The 16,110-nt window shown below is 53.0% G+C and overlaps 1 protein-coding gene across 2 annotated transcripts in view; it reads left to right on the forward strand.

Moving 5' to 3' along the window:
- The window catches only part of PTK7 (protein tyrosine kinase 7 (inactive)), a 65,191-nt gene that overhangs the window by 38,617 nt on the left and 10,464 nt on the right, over nucleotides 1-16,110 (forward strand). The window contains exons 2-15 of one of the 2 annotated variants that reach the window (XM_037519744.2): nucleotides 3,866-4,153; nucleotides 4,607-4,709; nucleotides 5,117-5,307; nucleotides 5,401-5,551; nucleotides 6,668-6,816; nucleotides 7,074-7,340; nucleotides 10,427-10,560; nucleotides 10,743-10,878; nucleotides 11,043-11,162; nucleotides 12,434-12,583; nucleotides 12,688-12,838; nucleotides 12,921-13,048; nucleotides 14,138-14,341; nucleotides 15,141-15,296. In XM_037519744.2, coding sequence (XP_037375641.2) covers nucleotides 3,866-4,153; nucleotides 4,607-4,709; nucleotides 5,117-5,307; nucleotides 5,401-5,551; nucleotides 6,668-6,816; nucleotides 7,074-7,340; nucleotides 10,427-10,560; nucleotides 10,743-10,878; nucleotides 11,043-11,162; nucleotides 12,434-12,583; nucleotides 12,688-12,838; nucleotides 12,921-13,048; nucleotides 14,138-14,341; nucleotides 15,141-15,296 — 2,328 coding nt within the window. The remainder of the gene's footprint in view (nucleotides 1-3,865; nucleotides 4,154-4,606; nucleotides 4,710-5,116; nucleotides 5,308-5,400; nucleotides 5,552-6,667; nucleotides 6,817-7,073; nucleotides 7,341-10,426; nucleotides 10,561-10,742; nucleotides 10,879-11,042; nucleotides 11,163-12,433; nucleotides 12,584-12,687; nucleotides 12,839-12,920; nucleotides 13,049-14,137; nucleotides 14,342-15,140; nucleotides 15,297-16,110) is intronic. The other variant, XM_037519745.2, reaches the window with a different exon arrangement.

Consider the following 16,110-nt stretch of genomic DNA (forward strand, 5'->3'; position numbering starts at 1 on the left):
GGCAGATGGCTCTGCCTGCCTGTCTTTATGAAGGGGCTTCTTGAGCTCCCGGCGCCCAGCCGGGCTGCCCCAGACTGGGGAGCAGCACCATCCATGTGCTTTGTGCTGCGAGGAAGTCTGTCTTCTTGTGGGTGAGGGAGCCTGGGGCTGCTCTCTGGCCTGGAGTATTGATGCTGTTGGGGTGAGGGCTGCCCTCCTGGCCTGTGCCCTGATGCTGTCGCTCCAGACAGGGCACAGAAGGTTGGCAGGCATTTCCCTCGGGTGTCTGGGTGTGCTTCACAGGACCTCCCTTGGCCTGGGCTGTGACTTTGTGTTTGTGAAACCACTTAGCCTCACACAGCCTGAGTGGTAAGGATGGCGCTACCTTACAGCAAGAGAAAGGGGACAGAGGCCAGGCTGGGGTGGCATTGCTGGAAAGGGCAGGGTCAGGGCTTCTGGGCCTCAGTGTAGCTGCTACACTGGGCCAGCTGTTCCACGAGGGCCTATGCGAGAAAGGCATGATTCCTGGCGTGGCTAAATTGTGAAAGGGGACAGTTGGGAAGCCCAGGACCAGTGTGTCCCCAACCCACAGTACTGGGAGGAGTACTGCCTCAAGTCAGAAGCAGAAAAGAGGCAGGAGTGTACTGGTGGCTGTACCACCTCAAGGCAGGTACTGCCTCAATCTCCAAAAACTTTGCCCTCCATTTCTTATTGTTGGTATCAACCAAAGCTTCTGGACTCTTCTTCACTTCCCAGACCTGCCTAGGGTCTGGCATTTCTGCTCCTGTGTCTGCCTCTGAATCTCCTGCCCATTTCACCCCAAACACTATGACAGACTAACCCCTCCTTCAAACCATACAGATGGCCAGTCTGGCACCCCTCAGACTGTCTTCTCAGCAGATGTGGGTGCCACAGTACCAGGCAAGCCTCTTGAGTGAGGAACCTCAAGGCCGAGGTGGGAGCTCCCAGCTGGGTTTGGGGGCTGGGTGAACGCTGGGTGGCTGCTCTCCCCACCTTCTGTAACATGTAAAGTCTGTTCCAACCAAGCACTAACCAGGACCTGCTGTGAGCTGACGTCAAGACAGAGGACCCCGTGGCGCTGGCTTTGATGTGTCCCAGGGCTGCCGTGAGGGCGCACGGGGTTCTGAGTGGCAGTCTGGGAATGCACCATCTCTTACCACAGCTCTGGAGCAGCCCTGGCCCCAGGAAAGGATGCTGGAGGCTGAGCTGGGGTCCCTCTGAGTCATGCCATCTTTTCTCCCAGCTCAGCTTTCTGTGGCAAGCAGTCTGTGGTTCCTGCAACCCCACAGGCCCTTTTTCTTCCATTCTACCCCCTACCTGATTATTTCCCTTCAGCTGCTCTACTGTGGTGACTCCTCCACGAGGGTCTGGAGAGGTCCTGGGCCCGCAAGGAGGGAGGTTTCTCGTGCTCTTAAAATGCTGTCCTTGGGCAGGAAGTCGGGTGATAGTATTATTAAGGGTAGCTGCTGTTTGCTGAGTTAGCACACTCCGGGGCGCTTCCGACAAGTAACGGAGTTCATCCTTCATGACTGCCTGGTAAGAGGCAGAGGGAGCTGAGGTGTGGACAGTCTGCATTCCTTGCCCAAGGTCAGAGCCACTGAGTGTGATGGTCAGAATTTCAGCCTGACCTGTCTGACTCTTAAACTGATGCTCTGATGTGTGGGCGAGACTCCTGGCTCCCCCTGTGTCTGGAGAAGCTGAGCGGGGGTGGGAGGTGAGGGGGGCCAGTTTGCCTGTACTTTGACTTCAGGTGATCCTTCTTTGACCTCTGGCAAGCATCCCAGAGTTCGGGACTAAGGGTCCCAAGCCTTTGGTGAGTCACACTGGCAAGGACCCTTTGGAGCTCAACCCGTCCATCCGTGTCAGGAAAAGGTGATTGGGAAATGTTCCAGACGCCTCCACGTTCTCCAGCTCTTGCCCCACATTTCCTTTGAGGTTACTTCAGTTCAGCCAGTGCTCGCTGAGTGCCTTTGTGTGCCTGGCATTGTCTGCAAGAGGCGTGTCTCTCTACCTGGCCACGGAGAGTAAGAAGCATTGTAGGATCAGATGCTTCCAGGGTTGGTTTTGAGTTCCTGGGCAGGGCTGGGAAGAGCATGGGGCTGGGAGCTGTCTCCCTTGGCCTGGACCTGGCTCAAATTTGCTGTTTGTTCTTGAGCAAATTCTCTCACCTCCAGGACCTCAGTTTACCCATATGTACCACATAGTTGTGCTAAGTCCAGCAGGGGCAGGGCCATCCTCCTGTGTGGGAATAGGAAGTGAGATGAGGATGTTTGGATTGTCAGGGTGTCTGGGGGTGCTGAGCAATGCCCAGAGGGCAGATCTGTTAATGTGCACAGTGGGCGGGTGAGCCCAGCCTGGTAGAGAATTGGTCTACCTATAGAGCCGACACTGCCCCAGGGACAAGTAATATGCTGCCCTGGGCTGCTTCCTGCTCCCAGACTTGTCTTGCAGGCTGACCCTGTCGATGTGTTGGGAGATGAAGCAATGTGAGGGGCAACCCCTCATCACAACCCCATCTTGGGGGATCCTTGACTAGTGTTGATACTGATTTTATGAGATTGGTTCTTGTGCCCTGAAGAACCAGACTTCTCTAGGGACTTGGAAGCGCATTCTTTGGGGCCAAGATTAGCCTCTGGTTTGGGAGGGGCTGGAAAGGCCCCCACCCCCACACCTCCCAGCCTCTTCCTTTTGGTCCTGGCTAGTCCCACTTTAGCCAGAGGCAGAACCTGCTGCTTCATGTAGCAGCCCTGGATGACCCGTTTCTTCTTCCTGGAGGGGAAGTGTGTTTTCTTCTGTGCCATCATCCACCCTTGGCAGGTGACTGGTGTTTCAGGTCCAGCGGCCTTGGGCCTCTATGTGGTGCCCACGTGGGCCAGGAACAAAGCCCAGTGTGTTACTCCTGCTGCTATAACCATGCCACCTGCCCAGCCCTGCCCTCTGCCTCCCAACCCATCTGCTGCTCAACACAGGCTTCTCACCCTCCCCTTTGTTCCCTCTGGCTACAGTTCTGCCTTCAGTTGCAGTGGCCCCTGCTCTGCGGGTGGTGCCAGTTGGAGCTCACCTACACCAGTATAGGAGTGGGGAACAGGTTCAGGTGCAAACCTGGGAATTTGCCCCACCTCAACTTACAACAGAAAAGCCAGCTTTGGCCACCTGTGGGATCTTAGGTACAGAGTAGGATGTCTGGGTGGCCCTGGCATGTTTTTGGCAGTAGCCCCATTTCTGGAGATCATCCGCTTTTCCTGTGATGGAGTGAGTTCTCTCAAAGAAGTCCCTGGGTGATCTCTGGGCTGCAGATTCTGTGGGTGGTATTAGAGCCCTCCTCCCTGACCTGTTGGCCATGTCTGATGCCAAACCCTCAGTGGATGTGTGAGTTTGAGTAATCTTTCCAGGGTGCTCTTTGGATTGTGGCTAAGCTTGGCTCAATGTCCTGGATCCTAAAGATGGTGGGGAGGGTTGCCTGCCAATGTCCCCCGCTCCTAGGCCCTCATCGGTACCTCCTGTGATCTTGTCTCCCAAGCTTAAGACCACTAGGGAGCCTCCCTGTGCTCCTTACCACTTTTTGGGCCTCCCTCCCTCTTCTGTGCTCTAGTGGCACCACCTGCCCATACCATTAACTTGGCAGGAGCTTCACCGTGTCCTGTGTAATTGTCCCGTGTCTCCCCTGCAGACTGGTGTCCTGGACGGTACTGATCTTTGCATTGTGCGGAGTGCCCTGCACACTTTAAAAGTTCCTCTGTGGATACTAGGCAGTGTGGTCTTCTGGTCATTCTTACTGCACTTATTGGACATCTCCTGTTCATAGGGTGCTGGGGCACCTGTTAGGACAGTGACTGACCCCAACTCTCCATGTGCCCATCTGCAGGTGCCGAGGCAGCCATTGTCTTCATCAAGGAGCCGTCTTCCCAAGATGCACTGCAGGGGCGCCGGGCGCTACTCCGCTGTGAGGTTGAGGCCCCTGTCCCTGTACATGTCTACTGGCTGCTGGACGGGGCCCCTGTCCAGGACACGGAGCGGCGTTTTGCCCAGGGCAGCAGCTTGAGCTTCACAGCTGTGGACCGGCTGCAGGACTCTGGAGCCTTCCAGTGCGTGGCTCGGGATAATGCCACTGGAGAGGAGGCCCGCAGTGCCAACGCCTCCTTCAACATCAAATGTGAGTACCGGAGCCTGTGCCCAGCCTCCTGCTGCTACTCCCTCAACTATGGAGTCCTCCAGCACCCTTCCTTTCCCCCTGCCATACCCTTTTCCCGTTGAGCAGGACAGGCAGAATGCAGTTATGTTCAGCTTTCTGCTTGTGTGACTAAGAGGAGGTGAAAAGTGTTCTTTTTTCCAAAGGCTTATTCTTTCCCTCCCAGTCTTGAGCCCATTTGTCTGCTGAATGCTTTTGAAAATGGCAACATGGCCAAGTGTCAGGACTGATCTACCAGGGACTGGGTGGGCCTCTGGTTCCCTTGTCTGGACCCTCCGCTCCACAGGCCTCCCACACACAGCCTCTTAGCTTTGGAGCCTCCACGTTCTGTCATTTCCTGTGCGTTCTCCTTCCCTTCGGCCCTTCCACCCTTGCCCTGTGCTGCCTTTAACTCTGCAACCATGGTACCTGCTACAGGGATTGAAACGGGTCCTGTGGTCCTGAAGCATCCAGCCTTGGAAGCAGATATCCAGCCACAGACCCAGGTCACGCTACGTTGTCACATTGATGGGCACCCTCGGTAAGGAGTCGACTTTGAGGGTGGGGGATGGAGAAGGGTATTTGAGACAGGTAGATATGTCTCCCCAAAGCCTGGACTCTCTTCAGAGGCACCTCCTTTCCCACATACGCTTCAGAGGCACAACCCTTTCCCATATATGCTCCACGCCAGCCCTTAGTGACCCCAGAAGAGGTGACATTGTAATACAGAGTGATCTTGGATTCTGGGAGCTTCGAGATTTAGTATGTCAACCTGTTTCTGCCCCTGATTTGTTATGTGCCCTTGTGCAAGTCAGTTTCCCTCCCCAGGGCTCAGTTTCCCCCTGTAAACTGAGTAAGGATTGGCTCATGTCCTCTGATTTTGTATTGTCTCCACTGGCCACTTGAGTCTCTCCAGCCCCCCTGCTTCTGACCTCATTGGCCCCACAGGCCCACCTACCAGTGGTACCGAGATGGGAACCCTATAGCCGATGGTCAGAGTAACCACACGGTCAGCAGCAAGGAGCGGAACCTGACCCTCCGGCCAGCTGGCCCTGAGCATAGTGGTCTCTACTCCTGCTGTGCCCACAATGCCTTTGGCCAGGCCTGCAGCAGCCAGAACTTCACCTTGAGCATTGCTGGTGAGCTTGGGTATAGATGGAGGGGGTGAGGTGAGGGTGGGAAGGGCCTCCCTACCCAGCCTGCTCATGAGTCTCTTCTTACCTCTGCCCCAGATGAGAGTTTTGCCAGAGTGGTATTGGCACCCCAGGATGTGGTAGTGCCAAAGAATGAGGAGGCCATGTTCCATTGTCAGTTCTCAGCCCAGCCACCCCCGAGTCTGCAGTGGGTCTTTGAGGATGAGACTCCTATCACTAATCGCAGTCGGTAAGGCTTTGGCAGGGGGCCCGCAAGTGTGATGATACAGGTTGTGTGCTGTACACGAGTCCTCTAAAAGAGAATGCAGTTCCATCACAGACATCAGATGTATACATGTATTACTTCACATTTACAGCAGATGGCAGTGAAATGTCCTGCTATTATAAAATGAATCCAACAAAAAGAAGAGCCTCCAGGAATGGCTCCTTTTTCCAGTTTGCACAAAGGCACGGTGTGAGCTAGCAATAACTCTCTCCCCTCCTCCCCACATGGTTCTGGGGGAGGGGGAGCCGCATAGAGACCCAAGGATGGAAGGACACAGGATCTGGGTAATAGTAGTCTGTATTGTAAGGTCCTAGATGGCAAGGATGCCTTACACACACACACACACTCTCTCTCTCTCTCTCTCACACTCACACACACACACACACACACACACACACTTTTTGGAGGGAGCAAACCCTTCCAGAAAGTGCTAGGAGGCTAGGCAGTACCAACCCCGCTATAGGGACTTATGTCCTTCCCCAGGTCCCGTGAGCACCTTGGGGTCTTTGTGGGTATGGCTCGTTAGATTGGGGGCTTCAACCCTGACCCCAGCTGTCTTCCACTCTGGGGACAGACTCAGTAGTTCATCTGATGTAGCCTCTGGACTTTGGACTATTAGGAGCAGCCTTTTCTAAACTCTGTGGGAAGGTGGCTCCTCTGTCTCAACAGCATGCTGTTGATTGCTCCATCTCTCACTTGCACTCTTGCTCACCTTGCCGCCCCAAAGACTGAGTCTCTTGTAGCTGGAGTACACCCACATACAAGTGTGAAAATCTGCACACATGCATATCTATACACACACACACACACACACCCATACACACACACACACACCCATACACACACACACACACACCCATACACACACACACACACCCATACACACACACACACACCCATACACACACACACACACACACACACACACACACACACACACCCCATTGTGGTTTGTGGGCTTCCTTTGCTCTGCTCTGTCCTTGGCTGATTCTGACATCTCTGACCCCTGCTGAACTGGGTTTTATCACATGCCTTGCCAGAAGGAGACGCCTTCCAAATAGCACTCTCTCCCCTCTGCAGTCCCCCACACCTCCGCAGAGCCACGGTGTTTGCCAATGGGTCCCTGCTGCTGACCCAGGTCCGGCCGCGCAACGCAGGGGTCTACCGCTGCATAGGCCAGGGGCAGAGGGGCCCTCCTGTCGTCCTGGAGGCCACGCTTCACCTGGCAGGTGGGATTCTGGGCCTGGGTTGCTGAGATGGGGACTCTTTTCAATGTTGGGATGAAGAGATTTAGACTCTTGACTCCACTAAGAAAGCAGTTTGCAGGGCAGAGGGAAGAAGAGGCTGCTGGGGGAGGAAGAGGTGATGCAGAAAGTTGTAGGCGAGGGTGTATGTTAGAAAGGGTCAGAGCTTGCTGTGGGAGAATGTCAGGTACCTTGAGACCCATAGTAATTGGGCTGTTTCCCTCCCGCTCACTTCTCCGCAGAAATTGAAGACATGTCACCGTTTGAACCACGGGTGTTTACAGCTGGCAGTGAGGAGCGTGTGGCCTGCCCACCCCCCCAGGGTCTGCCAGAGCCCAGTGTGTGGTGGGAGCATGCAGGAGTCCGGCTGCCTGCCCATGGCAGAGTCTACCAGAAGGGCCACGAGCTGGTATTTGCCAACACAGCCGAGAGTGATGCTGGCGTCTACACCTGCCATGCAGCCAACCTGGCTGGTCAGCGGCAACAGGATGTCAACATTACCGTGGCCAGTGAGCACCTGGAGGTCGAGGCGGGTGGAGGGAAACCAGGTCCCAGGGAGTCTTGGCCTCCGGTGTGATGGACAGAGGCTTCCTTGGTGCTCACCTGCGGCCCTTTCAGCTGTGGGCCCTGCAAGTTTGGGAGTTAGCCCTCTGCTGGGAGGGAATGTTGGAGAGAGCCAGCCACAGAGGTTGGGGTGACAACCTTCACATCTGATGGTCCTTTGGCCACAGACTGGAAGTTCTCGAGACCCAGATCCTAAAGCACAGGGTGGCCATGAGTGGCAAGTCACCCACCTTGCTAAGGCTCAGTTTCCTCATCTATAAAATGGGGCCAATAACTACACAAAATGGAAAGATCCATTGAATAAGATTTAAGATCTTAAGACATAAAGATTTTTCCCTTTTGGGAAGGTGTTGGTCAGCAAAGTTATAGGTAGTGGTTCTTTTATTTGTTATACTTTTTAAATTTCTTTTTTTAAGTCATAAAGTTTATTTTTAGTCATTGAGTTAAAAGTTTCATTTGTTTTTTTGAATTTTTGCATAGACGAATTGGTGGGTAGGCTAGAGATGCGTGTGGGGGTGGTGGTGAGAGGATTCAGAAGAGACGGAGTGGGGAGCGGAATAGGCGGATACACTGAAATACACTGCTGAGGGGAGCAGTGGGTGAGATGAGAGGTCTGCTGCACTGTGTGGGTAGCTCCCTGGCCGGGCGTGGAACTCGTGTTGCAGTGACTGGCAATAGCTTGATTGTATACTGAGACTTAACCCCTGTGCCTCCAGGAAGACCCCCTTTCTAAATTTCTATAATGAACATATTACTTGTGAAATAGGAGGAGGGGGAATACAATAAGTATAACTGAGAGAACATATGATACAGACTTATATGCTTATGATTTATTCACGTTATTTACTTTTTTCCTCACACCATGCCTGTTTTAAACCCCTGCGATAGCTTAACAGGATACACAAGGCAAACTCTTAAACATAAACACACACATTTTGCAAATCTGATTCTTCACTGACCTTTACATCTTTCCAAGTAAGGAAATTTTGGAAATTTGGAAAGATTTTGGCTATGGGCAGGGCTTGGAAATTTGAAGTTGTAATGATATTATTGCTATTAAGATATGAAACCGCAGAGACAGGCCCTCTGGTGCTCAGGTGCCTGGTGGGCTGGGTATGGACAGGTACCCTGTGCTTGTTGTGCCCCAAGATGGCAGACCCTACGGCAGGCAACCTTTCTCCAGTCGGACTCTACTGGGGGTACCTTTAGGAATCTGGCATCCCACTCTAGCTCTCCTCACCTGCACACTCTGGTGGTGGGACCCAGCAGAGTGTTTTACGAATGCTCCTGGTGATGCCAGTGGGTGGAGAATGTGGCTGTGGGCAGGCACCAGCAGGGCTGTGGCCTGTGCCTCATGCTGTCCTCTGAGCCATCAGCTATTGAGGTCCGAGTTGAGGTCGGAGTGCGCACGCACACAGGGCCGGACAGGGCAAAGGGACAGGGCACAGCGTTGAGAGGAGTGCGTGCTCTGCTACTGCATTCTTTCAGCAGATTTACCCAGGGCCTTTTTTGTGCTGGGCACCATTCCCCTTACTGGGAGTGCAGCAGTAAGCAAAGGAGACTGATACTGCTCCTCTGGTGGAGCTTACAGTCTAATGGGAGACCAAGCAAATGAGAAAGACAGCCACATGAACAGAGACATCATTTTAGGTGGCAGGAGAGCCTTAAAGAAAAACAGGTGGTAGAGAAGACAGGGTGAGGGCATGGGGTTGTTTAGCAAGACTTCAGTAGGGACCGCTGTAGTGGTGCAAGGGGTTAAGATGCAGCACTATGAAGCTATCTGCAGCCACTGCAGCACAAGTTTGATCCCTGGCCAGGGAGGGGAACCACATGGCACAGCAGACCTCTCCTGCCTCGCCCGCTGCTCCCCTCAGCAGTGTATTTCGGTGCAGCTGCCTATTCTGTCTCTGGTGAATCCTCTCACCCTCCGCATCTCTGGCCTGCACCCCAGCTCTTGTATGCATAAAGAAAGAAAACTTTAAAAAAAAAAATTAAAAAAAAAAAAAAAGACTTCTGTTAAAGGTGAAATTTGAACCAATGCTTAAGTGAATGAAGGAGCCATTGTGGGAATAGTCCCTGAAACAGAAGTGGTGGTGGAGGGACAGTGTCACTTGTGTGGCTTGAGGTGCAAAAGTGTTGGTGAGTGGGATGAGGTCTTTGCTGGTTTTGAGAAGGAGGGTGAGGTTTTCATGAGCTCTCCTGGCTTTCCAAGGAGACTGGAGTATTAGAGGTCAGTGTCTAAATAGGGTGACCAGCTTGGAGATGACTATAGCCTAGGGGGGACTATAGTGGTGGAAGTGAGAGGTGCTTAAATTTAGGACCTGTTTTGGACCTACAGTAAGTGGGGTCTGTGTGGAAAGAATGTGCTGGAGAGGGCTGTAGAGAGATAAGTCAAGACTAGGATTTTGGCACTTGGCTGGTGGTGCTGCTGTTCACCGTGATGGGGAAAACTGTGATGAACAGGTTTGGGGGGCAGTCAGGAGTTTACTTTCACACACAGGAAGCTTGAGATGCCTGTTAGACTCCCTGCTGGAGATGCCAGAAACTCAAACATGGGGTTGGGAGTGGGTGGGCAGGCGTTGGGATATGGGTGTGGGAATCACCTATTCATGTGGTATGGAAGGCTGTGGACTGGGTGAGATCACTCAGGGAATGAACGTGGCAAAAATGGAACAGAGATCTGAGGACTGAGCCTGGGGACATAAGGGTGTAATAAAAAGAGGAAGGGTTTTAGAGTTGTAAAGACCAAAGTTTTCATTCCTACCTCTGTCATATATTAGCAGATAACCTTACCTTTGAATCTCTCTTTTCTTCATTGTAAAATGCTATTATAGATATACACATCTGGGCTGGTGGGGGAGCAGTTGTGGCCCTGACTGAAATAATGTCCAAAGGTGCTGGCACATTGTTCTTCACTAAGGCCTAATGCAGCAGTTACCACCTGAGAGGGGGTTGGGCTTCAGATTTCAGGGCCTACTAAGGTATTAGAGTTTGTTGAGATTGGATCACTGTTTCTTCTCTGCCTTGCTAGCTGTGCCCACATGGCTGAAGAAGCCCCAGGACAGCCATCTGGAAGAGGGCAAGCCAGGTTATTTGCATTGCCTGACACAGGCCATACCAAAACCCACGGTCATCTGGTACAGAAATCAGATGCTCATCTCAGAGGTGAGAATGAGGATCACTGGTGTGTGTGTGTGTGTGTGTGTGTGAAGTGATGGACTGCCCCCCTCCCCCCCCACTGCTTTCTTCTGTGTTCACTTCCATTGTCTCCTTCCTGGCTGCCCCCAGGGAGGTGTTGGTGTGGGCTCGGGATGAGACCTCTCGTGGTCCCATCTTGTGTGCTGCAGGACTCACGGTTTGAGGTCTCCAAGAATGGAACCTTGCGCATCAACAGCGTGGAGGTGTACGATGGGACATGGTACCGCTGTGTGAGCAGCACCCCAGCTGGCAGCATCGAGGCTCAAGCCCGAGTCCAAGTGCTGGGTGAGCGGGCACGTGTGGCATGGGGAGAGCGCCTTGCCTGGTGGGCAGGAGAGTGAAAGGGGAGGAGGAACTCAGGGTTCAGGATCTTCAGGCCTGGTCCCGGACTATCTAGTTGCCTCAATTCCTCCTCTGTCCACCCACCCACCCTCATTCTACTGAAACAGAAAAGCTCAAGTTCACACCACCACCCCGGCCGCAGCAGTGCATGGAGTTTGACAAGGAGGCCACGGTGGCCTGCTCAGCCACAGGCCGAGAGAAACCCACTATTAAGTGGGTACGGGCAGGTGGGTACTGAGCGGGCATGGGATAAGGGGCAGTCAGATGTGTGCATGTCCGAGGACCGACTGAGCGCCCAGCACTGTGCCAGAAATTGTGGGGTAGACATGAAATAATACAGCCAATGTATAGTCCGATTAGGAAGGAAAAAGCCAGATACAAAAGTCTGATTACAGCATTGGGCAGCATAGAAAGTGACCAAGATGATGAGTGATCAGAGAGGACCAGACAGTGCTGTTAATCCCTCCTCCCTCCTCTCTTTTTCCCTTTCCAACATAAAAATAACATGGACTCCTTTAGAAAATTTTGGAGGAAAAAAATGCACAGTCCCACCATCCACCATCTTTGGGTGCACCTCCTCTTTTTCTCTGGGCATCTTCCTGTTTTTGCATAGCAGCTTTACTGTACAGACAATTTTCACTCGTTTAACTTATCTGAGTAAATCGTACTTACTATAGAAGCAGAAGGGGCAGATAACTGTCTGACTATATCCTTTTAAACGTAGCATTACAAGCTTTCCCCCACATTTTATACATAAACCTTGGTTTTGATGGTTGCAATAATACTGCAATGATTAGATACACTGCTTTTACTCAGATATTCCCTAAATGTTAGATTTGGGTAGTCAGCCGTCCTCCCTGCCTCCCTCCCGTTCTCCATCTCCCTCTCTGTTTCTCTCTTTTTATTGCCGCAATAAACATCTTTAAACCAGAGTTTTTTCTGGATTTGGGTTTATTTCCTTTGGGAAAGATTCCCAGAAATGGAATCATTATGTAGAAAAGGGCATGCACATTTTTACAACCCTTGATGTGGTTTGCCAAATTGTTTTTTAACGGGCTGGACCAGTTTTTACATTTCCATTAACAGAGAGGGTTAGAGGTTGTAGGTTCTAAGGAGGAAGCCTGCTCTCTCTGCTCAGGTGGTCTGAGGGAGCTTTCTGTGGGAGGTGGGGCTCAAGATGCATCTGAAGCCTGGGATACTTTGGGTTCTGGGAGTGAGAAGTGACGGGCAGGAAGCATGAAAACAAGGCCAAGTCTCAGCCCTATCAGGAGTCCACTTTGGCAGAAGTGGAACATTATATAGGGTAGTAGAAGGAGGTGAGGCTGGACAATTGGAAAAGGAGGAAATCATGGGGACTGAAAGCCTGGCTCAGGAGCTTGGACTTTGCGGGTAGCCAGGAGTGGTGGCCCGCTTTGACGGAGAGGTGAGTGACTGCGGGCATTGCCAGCCACCATGTAACTCTGGCCCACCTCTTAACTTCCCTTTGTTGCTCCTACAGATGGGAGCAGCCTCCCAGAGTGGGTGACAGACAATGCCGGGACCCTGCACTTCGCCAGGGTGACCCGCGATGATGCCGGCAATTACACTTGCATCGCCTCCAACGCGTTGCAGGGCCAGATCCGGGCCCACGTTCAGCTCACCGTGGCAGGTACACCTGGGCCCGGGGCTGGCAGGCCCTGCGGGACAGAGCCCCGCACCCTGCTGCCTCCTTGCTCACTGCTTCCTGCCCCTGGCCGGGCTCTTCCCACCCAGTGTTCATCACCTTCAAGGTGAAGCCGGAGCGCACCACCGTGTACCAGGGTCACACAGCCCTGCTGCGTTGTGAAGCCCAGGGGGACCCCAAGCCGCTCATTCAGTGGAAGGGCAAAGACCGCATCTTGGACCCCACTAAGCTGGGACCCAGGTAGGGCCGTCTCCTGCCCATACTCACCCCGTCACCCCGGGGGCCTGTGAGGTGGGCAGCACCATGGCTTCTCTCCTGGCAGGATGCACATCTTCCAGAATGGCTCCCTGGTGATCCACGACGTGGCCCCTGAAGACTCAGGCCACTATACCTGCATCGCAGGCAACAGCTGCAACATCGAGCACACGGAAGCCCCCCTCTACGTCGTGGGTATGGGCCAGGGAGGGGGTCCTGCTCAGGAGTGGTGGGGCTAGACTTCTTTCTCATCTTCATACTCAATGGCCCCCAAGTACCTGGAAAGCACTTAAATCCTTGTGGTGGTGGTGGGAAAAATAGCTGTGTCCCCATGGCTTTGCCCTGCCACAGGCCCCGTTTCCTTACTTAGAGCTAGACTGCCATTTATTTCACACCCTATGGCCGTGTGTGTGTGTGTGTGTGTGTGTGTGTGTGTGTGTACACTCATTTCAAAATGCTTCCTCTCGGGGCTCCCCCCGCCCCAGCCACACATATCCCTGGGTGTGCAGGGAGGGTACTGGGTCACCAGGCAGCCGAACCTGGTGCTTGTGCCTTGGAGGGAAGCTGTGCCAGATGAAAGGATCCATTAGGGTCAGGGACTTGGGGTTCGGGAGCAGCCTGTCCTGCCTACCAGCTCTTTGCCCTGGGGGATGTTCTTTCTCCTCCAGGGACTTTCTCCTGCAACTGTAGATGGGAGAGGTTTAAGTGAGCAGTTTTCAGACTTTTTTGATTGAGTAGCAAAATGATTCTTCTAGACAGTGTTATGTGGAACTTTACATAGACAACAGTGTAACAACAGGCCCCTTGGTTGAGATCACTAGGGGCAGTCCAGTTTGGGCTTTGTCCCTTCATACCCCTACTTACTCCTAGGCCCTCTTTCTGGGACTCTATGCTTTGAAAAGCCCTGAGCTAGTGGATCCCCTTTAACAAATGACATTTCTTGAAATGCCAGGCAATGTCTAGGATTCTAAACTGGAATCCCAGATGATGCTCTTCAGGGCCTGACTTAGGAAGCCTGTTAACACACACTGTGTTTGTGGTGGTGCTTTGGCAGGTGTGTTTTTATCTTTGTCCCTGGCTGCACAGCCAGCTTGAAGATCACCAGTCTTATCTTCAGAGCTCCCATGGCATGGCCCTCGTTAAAACCAATGAAGGTGGTGACCCTACCTGGTCTCTCAGGCCGACGAGTGTTGGGGAGGTTGTCCATTGTGGGGTGCTAGTAGAGAGGGAGGGCTGGGGCTGGCTGCAGTGGCTTCTACCCAGACCTGCCTGTATGTGTCTCAGACAAGCCTGTGCTGGAGGAGTCAGAGGGCTCGGGCAGCCCTCCCCCCTACAAGATGATCCAGACCATTGGCCTGTCCGTGGGCGCAGCTGTGGCCTACATCATTGCCGTGCTGGGTCTCATGTTCTACTGCAAGAAGCGCTGCAAAGCCAAGAGGCTTCAGAAACAGCCTGAGGGCGAGGAGCCAGAGATGGAGTGCCTCAATGGTGAGGGGCCCCTCTAGGTGGGAGGTGGTGAGGGCCCGTTCGCTGCATGGAGGAGAGCTGCAACCCTGAAGGGAAGGGTCGGCCATGCTGTAGTACTGGGTGTGGGAACCTGGGCCTAAGCATAGCTGCCTCTCCTGCCCTCAGCCCCGCTCCCCCAGCAGGATGCCTGAAATTGGCCTATTCCCAGAACCCTGGCTTCTGAGCAACAGGTGTCCAGACTTCTTTATTGGTGCCTCTTAGGCCAACCTCCAATGTTTTCTTTGATATTTCCAGTTTTTTTTCTTCCTGCTAGGTTAATTAGCATAGGTGTGCAGGTCTCTGTTACACCTGTTTGTCTACTTCCATTAGTCTTTAAGTTCCCCTCACTGCCATCTGGCTGGTTGCGTCCTTGGACCCTCCTCTGACTGGGAGCTCCCTGGGAGTGCTGCTGGGTCTCCTGTCAGCAGAGGTTCTGGAGCAGGGCCTATGTCTCCATCACCGTGATTCCCCTGGTGCTTCTTTAGGACTTTGTATATAGGAGGCCCTGTGAAAGCAAAATCCTTGTGTGGAAATGGTGTCCAGGAGCAGTGACTCAGATTAGATGTGTGCAGTTTGTTCCATTCCTGAGGTCTGACTGACAGCATCAATAAGTGCTCATGTCCTACGGGATGCCAGTTTCTCTGGCCTCATCACTGGTTTGTGGAACACCATGACTGTGTCCACTGGGCAGAAGTCAGGGGTTGGGGGAGAGAATCGAGGCCCCTGTGGTGGAAAGAATGTCAGGTTTCTTCTTCATGCTTCCTGTGCTCCTTGTCCCCAGGCGGTCCTGTGCAGAACGGTCAGCCCTCTGCAGAGATCCAGGAGGAAGTGGCCTTGACCAGCTTGGGCTCCGGCTCCGCAGCCACCAACAAACGCCACAGTACAACTGACAAGATGCACTTCCCGAGGGCCAGCCTGCAGCCCATCACCACACTGGGTATGATGCTGTGCCACAGCTTCCCCCACTAATATAGGCCACCAGTGGTGATTTGAGACTAGATCAGGCTGGTAACTCTGAAGTTCCTGAAACCTTGCACATTGGAAGGGGCGGGGGAGCATGGGGTGATCCTGTCCAGTGTGCCCCCCGTGCCTTTTTTTCACACGCCTTCATTCCTCTGCATTATCATTGCTTGATATTTTCTTCTCATGTGACTCCATTTTTCTCTTTCTATTTTTTTTTAAAGATTTATTTTTTATTTATTGATGCATACAGATACTGGGGTATAGGCCAGAGGTGTGGGGGATTAGAGGATTCACCAGAGAGAGAGTGGGGAGCAGAACAGGCAGACTGACTGAAATACACTGCTGAGGGGAGCCACAGGCAAGTCAGGAGAGGCCTGCTGCACCATGTGGGTAGTTCCCTGGCCGGGGATCGAACTCATACCATAGTGGCTGGTGATAACTTGATAGTGCTGAGACTTTAACCCCTGCACCACAGAGGTCACATTTTTGTCTTTTTAAACCTAAGGACCTCCCTGATGGCACAGGCAGTTGAGCGCTGCACTGTGAAGCTGTCCACAGCCTCTGCAGCGCAGGTTCAATCCCAGCTGGCTGGCGAGAATCCCACATGGTGTGGCAGACCTTTCCTGTCTCGCCTGCTGCTCCCCTCAGCAATGCATTTTGTCAGTCTGCCTGTTCTGTTGCCCGCTCTGTCTCTGGTGAAGCCTGTTTTAATGTGGAAGACAGTGAAGCCCAGGAAAGGGCAAGTGGGTTGCCTAGGGTACACAGCAGAACAGGGCTGCCACACAGTC

Source organism: Talpa occidentalis, unplaced genomic scaffold, assembly GCF_014898055.3.
Source record: "Talpa occidentalis isolate TD23 unplaced genomic scaffold, MPIMG_talOcc4v2.1 talOcc4.2, whole genome shotgun sequence".
Lineage (NCBI taxonomy): Eukaryota > Metazoa > Chordata > Mammalia > Eulipotyphla > Talpidae > Talpa > Talpa occidentalis.